This window comes from Zophobas morio, unplaced genomic scaffold (genome assembly GCF_036711695.1).
Source record: "Zophobas morio isolate AGI-343-1 ecotype UQ-CSIRO unplaced genomic scaffold, CSIRO_AGI_Zmor_V1 ptg000021l, whole genome shotgun sequence".
Classification (NCBI taxonomy): domain Eukaryota; kingdom Metazoa; phylum Arthropoda; class Insecta; order Coleoptera; family Tenebrionidae; genus Zophobas; species Zophobas morio.
In genome coordinates, this window is record NW_026972126.1 from 5,183,095 (window position 1) to 5,199,825 (window position 16,731).

The window sequence follows — 16,731 nt, forward strand, 5'->3', positions numbered from 1 at the left end:
GACGCTTATAACGCATTTTGGCAGGAGATTGCTACTTGGCCAACTGTAGAACAGGAGCGCGATAATGATTAAGTTTTTTAGTCAGATATACATATAACATGTTTGTGTAAAATTATAACTGAAATAAAGCTGTTTTTTGTGTTTTTTTTACTTTTTTTTCATTTTACTGCAAAAAGGGGATATGTCCAAGTGTCAAATTTGACAGCCAAATTGACCCAAAAAAGAAAACATGCATTTAACCAACACTCGTTGATAACTGAGAACATAGAGAACCGACAATTGAAAACGGGGATCGGAAACAAGTAGTTGTAAAAATCTGAGACGTTTTATTCATTTCCTCAACATTTTGAAAAATGTGATATATCCCCTTTCTGCAGTTAGCAATTCAATTACTCAGATGGTACGGAATTATGCTGACGTAGACGTTTCAGTGATATCTTTTCCTTCAGTCTTGCTGATATTCATAATTATTTTAAAAGGTCTTCTAACTAATAGTGCTATATTCCATATTCGGCAATTAGGAAAATGATTGAATTATTTACTTTTTTTCTATTATACATGTGAGTTTTTAGTTAAGTTACTTTTAAGACAAAATGTAGGGAGATACGTATGCGACTGGAAAGTTCGAAAAGCATAGATACAGTTTGGTCCCAAATTAGATAGGTACTAGTCCTTTTATTTGAAGAAAACGGAGTTTTCGGTAGTATCAAAGTGCTTTCAGAATAGTTCGCTGCTATTGTGTCTAAATTGAGTGTACCTAAAGCTACGTGTCCACTTGAGAGTAACAGTCACGAGAGTTCTGACGTTGATTTCATTTAAATTAAAAACAAACGACGAAATCAGCTGTTGTTTGTTCAACACTCATGAAAAAAAAAAATGCAATTTGTTATTAAATTTACTTAACAGGTGAAAATAAAGTTAGATAAACAGTTGGAAATAATGTCCATTCTCCCGTAGACACAAACTGACACGTCTTTTGGAGCGTAACTGTTAAACAAAAGCAGCTAGGATATTTTTTCGATGTCATGTGCTGCAGATTCCTCAAAGAATGCGAGTCCAATGATTCGCCTCACTGTGCGCCATACACCAATTTTAACAAGATATAGTAGTGTTTCAGGAAAGACATGTCGATTTTCGGCACTCAAACTCTTCATATTTTGCGAATTAACATAACCACAATATAAAGTTCTCAACTGTGATTCAAACTGACACAAACTCTGTACCTATTTGAGAGATGAAACGAACATTCACCTGAGAAGAATGTTAAATCCACCAAGATATCATCAGCCGACAAAAGTTCGTGATAGGCATGGAGTTTGTACCCAAAAAGGAAATTTTCTTTCAAAATTTCATCGTATGAACCCAAGGACAATTCAACTTATTCATACAATGAAGTTGGTGGGTTATTTTTCATGCGTTGTTGAACATCTTCTAGGACTTTATTGGTACACAGTGTTGGTCGTTTGGCACCTTTTTTGCGGTGGAAATACTCGCACAACGTTTCTAACAACGTTGTAAAAATCAGAAACGAGAAAATTAAAGTCTGGAAATTTTTGGTCTGACTCCCAATTGCAAGTCTATTTCGAAGGTACGAAATGTTTTATGTTCTACAGAGAAAACTGTTTTGCACTTTTGTTTTTAAAATATTCTGGAGTTTGGCGTTTCAAATACCAGAGCGGCTAATCAAAGACAATCAAAACCTGTCAATTTACGCACAGATCACTTTTTGGATAAATCAAGAGTGAGAATAAGACTAGTCACTACCCTAACTACCATCTTCTTAATTGAGAAATGTCTAGATTTTGTGTTCTATCTAAAAATTTATCGCTATTAACAGACCCTCTAATTAATAACATTTATTGATTCGGTGATCTGTGCCAGTTTCTGGAAATACTAAAATTTTTTAAAGGCAATTCTAGATTTAACTCAATCTATTTACTAAACAACTGAGCTACTTTAATAGAATCACATCTTTCGATAATAATTAAGAATTATTCTATGCTCCACCATTGATTAAATACATATAGATAGACCCATGCTATTGTTTGGAGCGAACAGGCCAACGGCCGGCGAACAAGAGATGGCGCACCAACAGTCGGCCGTCAAACGTCGGCGAAAAGCTTGGACACTAATCGCGCGCGTAGATAACTCAAATCACAGCAACAATACATTTAATAAAGCTACCACTCGATAGAGGGCGACGAAAAAATGTGTAAAAATCTCATAGTTATCAGTTATAATATATTAAGTGCATCGCAATGTTATCGATAATTTTGAGCAACAATAACTCGAATGCTTGTTGCATTGAAAACGCACGAGTGCTTTAGCACGAGTGCATTTTTCTTAGGCAACAAGCATGAGAGATTATTGTTGTTCAAAATTATCGATTTCATTGTGATGCACGCAATATATTCAACAGATTATTGCAAGAACAAACATTTTAAAAATAATTTTATAATGATTTACGAAGTAGTTTGGTGTGCGATACTATGGCGACGCAAGTAAATAAGAACAGCCATTTTGCAAAATTTGTGTGGGTTTAAAAAACCATGTCCAATTTTCGTTTTGGTCGTAACACGCCAAAAGAAATTGATGATTCTATTACAAACATTACGCCGCTAAATACGAAGAACTCACGAAATTCAATCTGGAGGCAATTTGAGAAGTTTTGCGGTGAACGCAAATATGTTTTTGATGGAAACACTTCCACGGAAAAACTAGCATTCATCCTCAAAGATTGGGGGTACAATATGAAAAAAGTCGATGGTAATGACTACAAAGAAGCAGTAATAAAAACGATGTGGAATGTAACGGCAAAGCAGTTGCAAGAACTGTATTTCAATAAATTTGGTATAAAGTTTGATCCTTTTGTTGACCTGGAATTCAAGGGTAGTAGAAATGCACGCGACGCAAAACGCCGGAACCTACAAATACAACCGGAAAAACGCAAAACTAGTTCCTCAATTTTGACTCTAGAAGAATACAACAAGATTCTAAAGATTTATAACGAAGACACGCCAGATGGTTTACAGAAAATGTTTTTTTATGTGGCTGGATTAGAATTAGCTTGGAGGGGATGTGAAGGTGTTAACGTTACTATCAAACATTTTAAGGAAGAAAGTGATAATTGTGGTTTGCCTACGGGGCGAATAGAATACAATTGTATTTTTTCCAAAACAGCTCAAGGAGGTAGCCATAAATTAACAGACAGCAAATGGCTTGCAACAAACACCACAGATCCTAGAATTTGCCCTGTTAGGTAATTAAATACTTTGTACAGTTGTTTTGACGTTTTTAAAATCACAGACTTCGTGCTAACGACAAATTAAATTCGTCATTTAGGCCGAATCGCCCTGTATATATGTATATAATACATTTGACAAAACTAATTCCTTCAGAACTGTAATATAAAAATTAAATTATGAAATGGTAACACACGATAAACATCGAGTTATTAATAAAGTGACGCTCACTCAGCTTTCGATGAAACCATGTTCATTATCATTAATACATATAAATATTAATGAAAATTGTCAAATTCTGAAAAACAGTAATACACGTAAAAGATAAATAGGTTGGGTCGTATAGGACATTGTTATCTAAAAGTACTAGACAATGTTGAAAACCAGGCAAACAATTTCAGAATCGTAACATCTGAGTGACTACCTGAAAATTACGCGGGAAACACTACCATAAATTCATCTTTCTCTCTGTTGCATTCGTAGGAAGTTCACAATAATAACTACAAAATATTTATTTTCGTTTACAGCTACAAGTACAAATTATGACTACAGTTAGGATTTTTATCGAAAGACGTACCACCTAATACAATTTTAATTTTTTCCTATTGTCATCCTGCTCCTCCAAACAAAAGTTTGCCCAACAAATATTGTGATGTAATTATGGTATTTGTATGTAATGCTCACTGTTCAAGTAAACCGAACGTCAAAAATTTTGAACTGTAAATTTTATCATTTAGGAAAGCCAGTGCGCATTTAATTCTTTATCCTATTTTTCGCTTCATTCTTAAGTACAAGCCAGGTAAGAACTGAAGTAGGTAAGAATTATCAATGAGACCGGCGGTCCTTCAGCAGCTCGTAAATGAAGAGATTTGTAATAAAGTTTCCTAGAACAGCCTGTCTCTTCAATGAAAATTTTAGTTTGTTAACGTAATTAAGTAGGTAGGTAAAATTTTAAACCGGATCCATATTTTTACTATGAAATGTGGGTACAATATGCTATATTCCTTTCTCGCTGCAAGACAGAACAAATAGATGAATAGTTTTTAAAACTGTTCCATTTTTCCACTGTTTATATTCTTGTGTCGAAGTGAAACACTAAAAAGCCGAAAGTCCGGAGATAAAAGAGTGAGTTTTAAAACACATAAAAACGACTTCTTTTTGGAAAAGCTTATTTACTTAAATATTGTTCTGTAACGTCCCGCGACGTGAAATGGAGTTTCTTAATGTACAAAAGTATGTTGGATAATAACCGAAAAATTTTCTTGGTTAAAATTAAAGGAAACACAATTATTATTTGAAATTAAAATAAATAATATCAAGAACTTGTGCTATGTATGAAAAATATTCATTTTAAATAAGTAAACTATGTCAATAAACCATAAAACCACAACAATCTTTTTTTTTGCAGAAATTATATTTCAATAAATTTTCAGTAGCGAGTTATCGATATACTTAATTGCATTTACAATATAAAATGTGAAAGAAAATGTCTTATTTTTTAGTTTATGCGGCATATGTTACCCGTTTTTTAAGACATATATGAATGGATATGTTTTGTCTTTAGTATATATCTGTCCGTCTCTAGACTAATAAATTTTAGTTTAAACATTTGATGCTGATTTGCACGAATAAACAAATTAAAACATTAGCCAAACAGCGGTTGCTAACGATGTCAGAAAAAGTGACTTGATTTGAACTTTTTCCAAAATAGTAATTATTTTATCTAACAAAAAAAATATGTTGAGAGTATGAAATAAAATCCATAACGACATACCTCCGATAACTCTTTTCGCAGAACTCGTTTCTAAATTAAAAACTCGGCTCCCTACGGTCGCCTCGTCCTGAAACATCTCACTCTTTCTATAAAATTTGAGTTACCGGACCGTATTTATAATAATGTTAGCACTAACAAGTATTTAAAATAACAAGTACTTAATAATTTGTTTGTTTTATTTATTTTTATTCATTATAATAATCCCATTTCTTTATCAGAAACTTTTAAACGAAATAAATCCTACTTGGCTAGAAATAACGGCAAATTTGTGTTAGGCTCATCTGGCAACGTTGCAAATTATTTAAATGATAACTATGAGATTTTTACACATTTTTTCGTCGCCCTCTATCGAGTGGTAGCTTTATTAAATGTATTGTTGCTGTGATTTGAGTTATCTACGCGCGCGATTGGTGTCCAAGCTTTTCGCCGGCGTTTGACGGCCGACTGTTGGTGCGCCATCTCTTGTTCGCCGGCCGTTGGCCTGTTCGCTCCAAACAATAGCATGGGTCTATCTATATGTATTTAATCAATGGCTCCACCAAATCTAATAACTTATTCGCAACTAAAATGTTCTTACAAAAACATGATGCGTGTTTAATGTTGTCTCTAAATCTACAGCGACTTCTTTTATCACTTTGAGCATGCTTTGTTTGCTATAGTTAAAAATTTATCTCCAAATTAAACGATATAAGGATCCTGAACGCTTGAACCGGTTAAACGTTTTTTTCGCATGACCCTGAGTTCTGAAATAAATCTGACGTTGTTTTAGTGATGATACTACGAATATGCTTTTAATTACAAGGTTTTTTTTGTAGACATATTTTACAAAGATTTATTGTACCTATGCATGTGTTACAGTTTATTATGCTGTATGGTTTGCCACGAAATTTTTGTTGTCACATCGTCTTTGATAATTGATGTTTTGTAATATGTAATACTTGACACAAAGATTGATATACTGTAATTGCAGCACGTCGTCACTTGCATAAAGAATCTTGAGGCAGAATTAAAGAGTTTTATTTACAAGCAAGATTTGTTGCGCTTATTTACTAATCTAAGTTGACGTTTCAATAACTCATACTTTGCTATTAATTTTATACAAAGCTATAACTCATTTTGAAGTATCATAAGGGCTACATATAAATAGCTTCTTGAATTTTGTCCTTTTGCATGGTGTCTTGATCCCGTTTAGACACCGTCCTACTATTTCGTAACTAATGGTAAAAACGCCACTTTCAGTCAAGTAGGTAGTCCTTGTAATGTCAAACCACAACCTTGTTTACCACCTGTGGCGGCAACCCTGCTGTTTTCCACAAGTTTGTTCACTACTAAATTTTTTCTAGCCAGAAACAAAACACTATAATGCTTGTGAATCAAATCAGTCCAATCAGTCTTGTGGATGAACAGAGGTATCGAAAAAATACTAAACAAATGAAGGTAAGGAGAGCTTAAATCTAACAGCAGTGTGCTTTAAAAGATCTGGGTTACACAAATTTTTGTCAAATCCACAATTTTATGTAAAGACTTACGTATGTATGAAGCGATAACGTTGCTTTCTTTTTTTATATCTTAGACTGAAATTAGGCACTGATTGATTTGGGCAAGGGAGATAAAAAGCGCATCTAGTACGAAGGATATTGTTCTACTTAATTTTGATTTTCTTTGTTCTCTGGTTTAATACCCAATATTGGTGGTCTTTCTCAAGTGTAAACGGTAAATTTCTTTATATTAATAACATCTCGAATTTATTTTACGTTTTGGTGACGAACTTTTCTGGTTTATTTGTAATCGACGTCGATGATACCCATAATTTGCATGTTTGATTCGGGAGCTAGTTGTTACTTTTAACCTGAACGACTGTCGCTATCATCTGCTTTCGGAATTGAGTCGTTCTTTGAGGAGGGTGTTGAAATTTTAGAGTCTGTCAAATACGTGGCGTTCACTTTTGATTTGGGTCTTCTCCTGTGTTGGATAGAACCTCTTCGTTTTCACTGGGGATAGCAGCTATGACCGGCCCCCGAAAGTATCCCGTCTGGAGCCATTGGGTTACAAGTGTTTAAAAATCGGGCGTTACAGACTTCACCATTCGTAATTAATAATTATAATCATTAATCAGAGTGCAATATTAATTCATCTACAGTCCTTATATCACAAGTGGAAAACTTATAAATGTCAGATTATCAAAGTGAATGAGCTTGTGTCTTTAGATTGTTTGCATATTTTTTAGAAAACTATACAGGGTGAACAAAAAATTATGGATGAGCTGGATATTACGTTGTTAAGAAAGCTCTGAAGAACTCCCAAAAAATGGTTAAAAAATTCCCTGCACCAAACTTTTGAAATATGAAACTTCAAAGTTGAAGAATTAACTTGGTAATTTTGATGATTTGTTTTAATGGACTGGATGTCTAATATACAGTTAGATAATTAGGATACCACCGACAACGTTATTTTTTACTATTGGCAGATACCACAAATTAGGGTCAGGAATTTTTTTAACCTTTTAACATTACCATCTGATTTCACGGTATTTTTAATGTTATTCGTTATACCCTCAGCAATAGTTTTATACAAAATTATATTAGATTGTAAAAAAAAATCCAATCGGCTCTATGCAGACAATTGTTGCGACTTCTAATGCATAGTATGACAAGTTACTAAGCAACGAAATTAATAATTTATAATTAGTTGAACAAAAGACCACACTAAACTGAACCCCGTGTCATCTACACTGGTTTACCGTAAAAACACCACAATATTACTAGAGTTTTTGGTATTTAAACCTTATTTCAAGGCTAGTCAAATGGTAGGTATACTACTCTAGTTACAGCTACTCTGAATTCTAATCTTAGTCAAATTAGTGTAGTGCGCATAAGTCAGATTTTATGTTTTCTCGACGTTTCGTAGTTGTTAGAATATGAACAAATAGGTTTCTGATTTTTTAAATTTTAGGTAAGTATATTTTTACACTTATATCAAAAAATTGTTTGATCATCCTCATCCACATTTTGATGACGTCGTCTCAAAATTTTGCAGGATTTGATAATCCATTTCTATTTTTAACTTTATTTATGTAGGTTTGGAAAGAAAAACATAGTTTATAACTTTCTATCAATATATGTATATCTGATATAAAAAATCGATTTTTGAAGTATTATTTAATTAAACTTTTTTTTGAAGTCACATGTCCATCGCATCAGTATATAAGTTAGTATTAGTTATTTTGTTATACAAGGTGATTTCGAAATGTGTGCATTAAAAAAGATGGGGAATAGCCCACAATAAGATTTATTGAACTGTTTAAAGTTCATGTTCCTAAGAAATAGAAAAATTATTTGAAATTAAATATAAATAGTTGAACAGACCACTGGTAGTGTTCCTTGATCTACAATAATGATCATGATACCTTCAATCCTCAAACTTACGATCGTGGCCGTGATAGGACCCAAAGAATACTGCAAACTGAAGAACAAATTTTGGAAGGCGTGGAAGAAGAACCCGACATCAGCACTCGCTGACTTGCAACTGAAGTTGGAGTTTTGCAGTTTCTAGTGCATCCTACATTAAAAGAACAAGGTCTACATCCATACCACGTTCAAAAATTGCAAGCTTTGGAGTGTGTTGATTTTCCACGTCGTGTAATTTACTGCGAATGGTTGCTACAGCAATGTCGTGAACAGTTCGGCAAGAAGTACGATTTCAACGACGGTTTTCTATAAATGTGTGGGCCCGTAACGTTAAAGACCGCTTAGTTGGACCTTATGGTTTACCAAACAGACTAAACGTGGCACAGTATTTCGAGTTTTTAAACCATGTGTAGCTAGAGGTGGAAGTGTCTCGAGGTGAAAGAGTTCGCATGTCGTAATTGCACGATGAAGCACCACCACATTGTGCTAGGCCACTAACTGAATGGTTAAATAATTACCAATCCAACCTCCAACCTCCAACTAGTGGATTGGTAGAAACAGCCCAGTACTTGGCCTCCTCGTTCACGCGATCTCAATCCATGTGATTTTTGTCTGTGGTGTTGGATGGAACAGTTAATTTATAGAGATTAACAGTGTCCAGAAACTATCGAAGAGCTTCCACAACGAGGGGAAGTGGCAGCAGCTACAGTTCGTGAAATTCCCGGATTTTTTTTTTGTATCCGTGCAAACATGTTGCGACGTGCTGAAGCCTGTATTGCTAGTTAAGGACAACATCTTCAAGATTTATTGTAAAAAGGTAGTAGCATTGTAAATTGATTTTATTTTTGTTCTCATAAACAATGTGGAATCGTTGTGGCAAGGACCAAACATCCGTCAGAATAGAAATTCACAATGAAGCATTACCAAAAATTGGTCCTTCTCAGGACCACCATTTGTTTCTATAACAACTAATAATTTTTCACATTGATCTTTAACGACGAATGAATACATGAATGAACGAATAATCAGCAAAAAGTCGCTTTTACATCGTGTTTGCATCATTTTTATTGGAACGTTCTTCCACCCACTGTTTAAAAGGTAGATCAGTGGCATCGCATCGAGGGTGGTGCATGGGGCCATAGTTACAATTATTGCATATATTTAGAAATCACCCTGTATAAGAAAAGCATTATAAGTTTTAAAAATACGTAAATTTGGCTCGTAACCTTTATTGTTATGATTGTTATTTTACATAACCTTTCAACGTGTCATTAAACTGAACTTTTATCGCTGCCAATATCGCACTGTAGGAAAGCTATTACCACATACCTAAGTAAAATATATGCCCTCGAATGTTTTACATTTTAATTCTGTTTAATATATAAAAAAAAAACACTTACAGCCACCCTGCTTTCCTTTAAGTCTAATCTCATCGCAAGCGCTTCCCTCATAAAAACGTCAGGATAATGGCTTGCTAAAAAGGCTCTTTCTAATTCTTCTAATTGCCAACTATTAAAATTCGTCCTACTCCTCCTCCTCTTCGAGGCGGCACTCTCCGAATCCGCTCCTTCTCCACTGCTTCCAGCGCCACCTGCAATCAACCAAAAAGATCAAAATCAATACGATGCTCATATGTAAATTTCAATGAAACACATACAATGAAATTACCCCGGATTTATTTGCTTCTGTTCGTGAAGTTATGACACGGAATTGGATAAACCGGACGATCAATGATTACGGTCTACACCATTTATAATTTGTTGTTGTCGAATTGAATCGGTTTCAATTGTCTGCTGATTTATAGGATTCGCTGTGTAACTCGGCGTTTCATTGGCCGACGGATATACAGTAATGCCAACTGAACGGACAAATCACCATGTTTAGCTGCTAATGCCGGCCTTTATCAATTTGTAACGATTACAGTTAGCACCGTATCATTAACGCCGCTAATAGTTTGTTTAGTTTGATCGTTTTTATGTGATGCAATTGTTGAGCTCGTATTTGCATTTTCCGCTCTAATGGCACCCAATTTCGGGTTTTTTTAACAGTTAAAAAGGTGAAGAGCCGCATTGTAGTTAAAATACAGAACGATGAGATCGAGCTGAAAAACTGAAAACTCAGTAAACTGAAAAAGTAACTTATTCAATTTAGATAAGTTTTAAAATTCTGTTGCAGTTTGAGTGCCTCGAGTCAACAAGTAGCAAATTTAATTTGTGAGTAGGAGACTTTTTGGAAATACTGATTTTTATGACGAAGTTTAGAATTATTACAAAGTTAAATTGCTTGTGGCGTGAAGGCACACCTTTTGAATGGTAACTAATCAATTGCCGTTTTTTAAAAGTCACAAGATTGCGTGCATTTGTTAAAGAACTGATGGTAATGACAAGTTTAAAATGCAGAAAAGAAATACGTAGTTATTTTGCCACCAGAAGCATGCTTATTATTCATGTTCAGGTTAAAATAAGGTAAACTAGTCGTCAGACAAGAATTTTAGAAATTAAAAATGACGTTTATTAATATTAATTTCTACAAATAGTTTTTTTATTTATGGATATCGTATGGACTTTTCTTGTATCATAAATTACAATAATTCAATATTTTCCTCATACTATACGTTGTTATAAAATTTTAAGAAAGATTAATTTATTAAATAACGACGCTCAATAAAAATTGATTTACTCCTCCTAGAAAACTTACGGTAAATTTTGTTTTTTTAAATTTGTTGTTTATATGACATTAATAAATGCCAAACCATTTATCACTTTTTCGTAAATTGATTACCCACAACTAAGGACATCTGCATTCTAGATACAACAATGCCGGATTTTCTCGTTACGGATAAATCCGTTCAGTCATTTTTTTTTTCTTGTCTATTCATTTCTCATCGATTTAACATTACCATATTTCATGAAATCTAAAGTTTTTTATTTTCATTTGTAGCGCTCTAGTAGACGCACTGTAAAACTTATGTACATTCTCACGTATTTTTATTTTTTGTATATAGAGATTTAATTTTGTTTGCGTTCGCATTAACCGAGTTGAAATCTTTTTCTTAAAGCAAAAGCATATACAGGTAAATAGAGCCGACGGGGTAAATCAGAGGCTTACAGTTGAAAAACTTTTGGAGCAGACAAACCGGAGAAATACAGATTCTCCCATCACTTCCGGCCAGAGAGAAAATAATTACTTTTTTAAACATATAAATTCGAAATTGTCATGATTAATATCACAAACAATATCCAATCTTTAATTCTTTAAATGGGACGTACCTACGTCTACGTACTAGCATTTTGTTTGAGTAATGCACTTTTTCTTCACCTTTTTTTCGTATTAGGAACTAGAGTTCATTAATTAATCATAATTATGAAGACATTTACCTCGAATTATAAGAGCTTTTTCATATAATTTACAACTTCTAATAAATTCACTCTAAACCGCAGTTCATAATAGCTGCTTACCCTGCGATGTGAATTCAGGATTTATGGGCTAACATCTGCTAATAGGGGTACTGGTTGTAGCTTTGAGTTCTTGGATCATTTTACTGGTGAATGCATACAAATTTTTCATTTCTTTAAAAGGCCAGAATTTATTATATATGGTCGTTTTCCGGGTTGGGACCGTGTTAATTGAGTTTTTGAGCTCAACGTTTCGCACACTTTGTAAGTGGCATCTTCAGGAGCAGGGTTGACAAATTAGGAATAAGTCAAAATGAGCGAAACTCTTAAGTATTTTATTAATTAAATCAAGAACGGCTCATTTAATTTTTCCGAAAATTTGGAAATACAATACTGTTATCATTAGGACTACACTGTACCCATCTCAAGTGATATACCTAAGTGTCGTTGCAAAAATATTGTTGAGGTCATCACAAAATTTTTTAAGGAAAACTCATTTGAAACGCTTCTTTACATTTATATTAACGTTCTATATAGGTACATATCTTTATTTTAACTTATAAGGGTTCTCATAAAAAAATAAAATTCGCATAATACATTTTATAATTTTTCGAAAAAGCTGGATTTGTTTTATATAGTACTTCGGGGGCGAGGAAAGTCTGCCAAAATAACCTTCGACCAATTTCTATTATTCCGTTTTGTTGATCTGTAATATACTTGAGCTAGCATATTGACAATATAATCTCCCAAAATGTTTGCCGCCTCGTCAAAACATACCCATAAATATTGATTTGCCAAATTCCTTTGTATTGGGTTCGTTGTTTTTGAGTAACATTTGAGTACGCAATTTTTCAGCAGAAGATTCATCAGTTGTGTCTCTTAATGCGTTTTTCAAGAAATTGTTTAAATCTTAAATAATTCATTTTTGATAAAGGAATATTAGCGTAATAAAACGTATATTATTCTTCTTTTTATGGAGATTTTAATGTTACATAACAAATGTTGCAGAACATATCTGCATCATTGACTATAGAAAGGCAATCATGGCCATCTGTCCATGTTCGCAGTGTAATTCGATGTTTGTGGATTTTGTCGTCCAAAAATCTAACTAAAAGAACATTAACTGCTGCAGCTGAAAGAAAAAAGAACGCTCAATCTCAATCCTCAGAGTTGTAATTATAAAATTAGAAAATATACAGAGCCTTATGTTTATATGTATAGACGCAATATAACATTTTGAAATAAGTAGCGACTTATGTTTTATAGATAAAACATAGCTTGATATTCAAAGTACTGTAATAAGTTGGTAGATCTTTAAAACGTGAACTTCCCTCCAATAATAATTAAAGGGTAATTTTAAACGCTGGATCAAAAAACAGCTGGTACGCGAGACCACAGTGCTGCTATCAACAAAAAACCACTGAAAATGCCCACTAGATTACCACTAGAAAAAGAAAAGGAGCAATTGATGGAGGTTACATTAACACAAACTTCCAAAATCAATACGTTACCGACAATCTAGTGGACTAATGGGTTGTACAAACTATATTAAACTTATCTTCGAAACAATTCTGTTCCAGAGCAGTGATTTGATGTGTCTTTCGTCTCATACTAGACGACACAACAATAATTCGAGGTTTAGTAAACAAGCAGTTGGAATAGTTGGAAAGATAACACTATAAATTTGGCGAAAATTTCACGATTAATGTATACAAATATTTAGCAGACCATCCCTTATCAGTAACATAGCTGCATCGCTTTATTATTTCAAATTTGATTTAATTCGCAAAAATTGTGTCATTTTTAAGAGGAGGAATAATACAGCATGTTATTTGGTAATTAATCCTGTACCTACATATAGGTACTTGCAGAAATCCTAGTTAATAGATTTGACCACATTAAGATAATTTGTAAAACAGAACCTTTTGTGACGAATTTTTGTTGGTCACGGATGTCAAAAATAGAATTTCTTTGCTTGACAGATTAGACACACTGGGCATAACAAAAATTGCAAATAGTGGTTAAAGTGTAACGATTAGTATCACCGAGTTTTAAAACGCATAATTTACAAAATGTTCTTTTATGAACTCTTTTCGTCTAATTTTGCACCTAGTAAGTGTAACAAATGTGAAGTATCGTTTAATTTAAAGCAACCTTAAAAATAAAAGCTCATTTCAGATTTCAATTTTGAAATATTCCTAAACTACTTATTAAATTATTGGAATTACACTAAATGCATTAACACTAAATAAAAATTTAGTTATATTATTATAATTATCCCGCAACACCGAAAAATATCAGCACACTGCAATTTCAGTAGCAGCTGTCACTTTCTCGGTCTAGACACGAAAATGATAGTATAGATTTTGAGAAAGTCGGTATTTTTCGTTGTTGTGGGGACAACAATGTGTCTGAGTTAATATTTGTTAACACTGAAGCTGCGTTTTAAGTTAATTTAGAAAAATCCGGCCAGAATAACTCTAAATACATCAATAATTATATATACTATACGATGAATATTTGTTAAAATCTGTTTCTAAAGTTACTTTAATTACTAAAACAATTATTGGCCAGACCAAATGTACTTATTTTCTATCCTATATGATAATTTATTTCAAACATAATATCAACAATACTAATGTGCAAGTAAGTATAAAAGTTTACAGAAAATGTATCGATTCAAAAAACGAAGTAACAAATATTTATTGAAAACAGAAAAAAATGTATGTGTTTTATCTTAATAAATGTTCGATATGACCCCCTTGAACCTCTTGACACAAGTAAAACTATAGTGTGGCTGTTTTCGTGCCCGAGTTAACGTTTCCGCATCAATATTAGCACAAACATCTACTCTTTGATATAAATCGTCCAGTGTGTGGCGTTGTGTCGCATACACTTTGGAATTTATGTAACCCCAATGAAAATATTCATTGGTGTTAAATCCGGTGAACGAGCAGGCCATTCAGAAGGATCGTGGTGGGCTATCCATGTGGTGTTATATCGGTTATTATATTAGAAATTGTCACATTAGCGTAATGCAAGGGAGTGCCGATACCGTCTTGTTAAAAAACAATCTCACTGTCAAATTCCTCTGGATGATTTTCAACAATTTCTACATTTAATGGATCGATGATTGGTTCTAGCCAAATGTTCACTCATAAATAAGGGCCCAATAATGTGGTTTCCAGCCCACACGTTAAATTTTTGCGGTAACTACTATCGTTCTCTTGAATTCAGTGGGGATTTTGACCTGACCAGTAGGTTTTGTTTGAAAGCATTACCATGTAAAAAGAAGGTAGCCTCATCGCTAAATCAAACGTGTTGTAAATATGATGGTCCGATTCTACTCTTCTGAAAGTTCATGTACATACTATAATCATTTTCTAAGGGTGGAATTTAATTTTCTTAAAAGTTCTGAATTGTAGTTTTTGAGACGTCACATGTTTTAACAATATTTTGTACAGTCTGCGTCGGATTGACTGGCACCTCATCAAGAATTTGAATTTGCATCGTGTAAAATTGGGGATTTACTAGATCTTTTCTTTTCGTCCATGCTTCTAATGTCCATGAATTTACTTACAAGATTGTATAGTCGTGGAAATATCCCTGTTCAAAACACTTAGACTGTGATGGCTGTGACCAAAAGTATGTGCTTTCTTGTATGTTACGGATAACTTGCTATGGTAACATATCAATGCAAATTGTAGAAGTTCAGAATTAATTGAATAATATAAGTTTTATTCTTTAATTAGATATTAATTTTTAACACAACTCTAAATCATCAACACTAGTGTCATCATCTTCGCTATCACTACCATCTGAAACGGAATTACTAACATTGATAATGACTTGATTTGTTTCACAGTGGTCCAGAATCTTTTTCGTTTGCCATGCCGACTCTATGATACTTTCCGTGTGCTTAATGTAATTTTCCCAGTGTATATTGGGAAGTTGGTTTATGACATTTTTTCAAGTTGTCAGTACATCAACAGGAGAAGCATTAGTTTTTGGAATACTTTAATCATACTTTCGTTTGCATTCCGACCATACCATTTCAATTGCATCAAAATGACAGTAGTATAGCGGAAGTCGTAGGACACAATTTCCATGTTCTTGTCTAACACTTTCGAGGAATTTCTTTCCACAAATAAAGCAGAAATAATCAAAACTAAAATAAACACCATAAGTCTACTGTAGTAAGTTGCATTATCCATTATAATAAGAGACAGTTCCGGAAGATTGGATATTAATTGCCCTTTAAACCACTTTTCAAAATTTTCCTGGTTCGTGTTACCATGATAATCGCCAAATTTTGTTTTTGCCTTGACACGTTCCTTCAGCACAATTTGCCTCACTGACATTAAATCTATGTATACGATTTACTTCGGTTTTTATGTTTTTTATTTTTTTGTACTCTGCATCACTCGAACCTCTATTTTTTTATAAATTATATAAAGATTTTTCAGAATTTTTAACATTTCGGTTGCCAGTTCTGTTTTTTTTTTTTTCTTAAATTACACATCATGGTTTCTTTCTAGATAATCCAACACATTTAATATAACTTTTTTTGTTTGATCACAAAATTGTTTTATTTTTCAGATTTAAGTAGAGTAATAAAACGTTAAATAAACCAAAGATTCTATTTGTTAAAAATAATTATGATGACAATTTTCAAAATTCGACATAGAATTTCTACGACATAATCAAAATTTGCGAATCTTTTGTCCCACGCAAAGTGCAGAAGCTAGAAAGAGAACAAATTTTACTATTTCTATCGGACGTAGCAAAACGTTAATTTTGGTATTAATTCAATAGCACACAAGTTACACCTTTATTCTTTTTCACCCACACACGTACCCTGAAAACTAGTGATGACTCATTCGTAGTCTAGAAACCTTAAACAACGTAGTCAA

The 16,731-nt window shown here is 33.3% G+C and overlaps 1 protein-coding gene across 1 annotated transcript in view; it reads right to left on the reverse strand.

The window, feature by feature from the left end:
- Positions 1-16,731, reverse strand: part of LOC135132998 (homeobox protein unc-4-like) — a 75,741-nt gene that overhangs the window by 20,890 nt on the left and 38,120 nt on the right. The window contains exon 2 of the mRNA XM_064061218.1: positions 9,824-10,014. Within this exon, the coding sequence (XP_063917288.1) occupies positions 9,824-10,014 (191 nt within the window). The remainder of the gene's footprint in view (positions 1-9,823; positions 10,015-16,731) is intronic.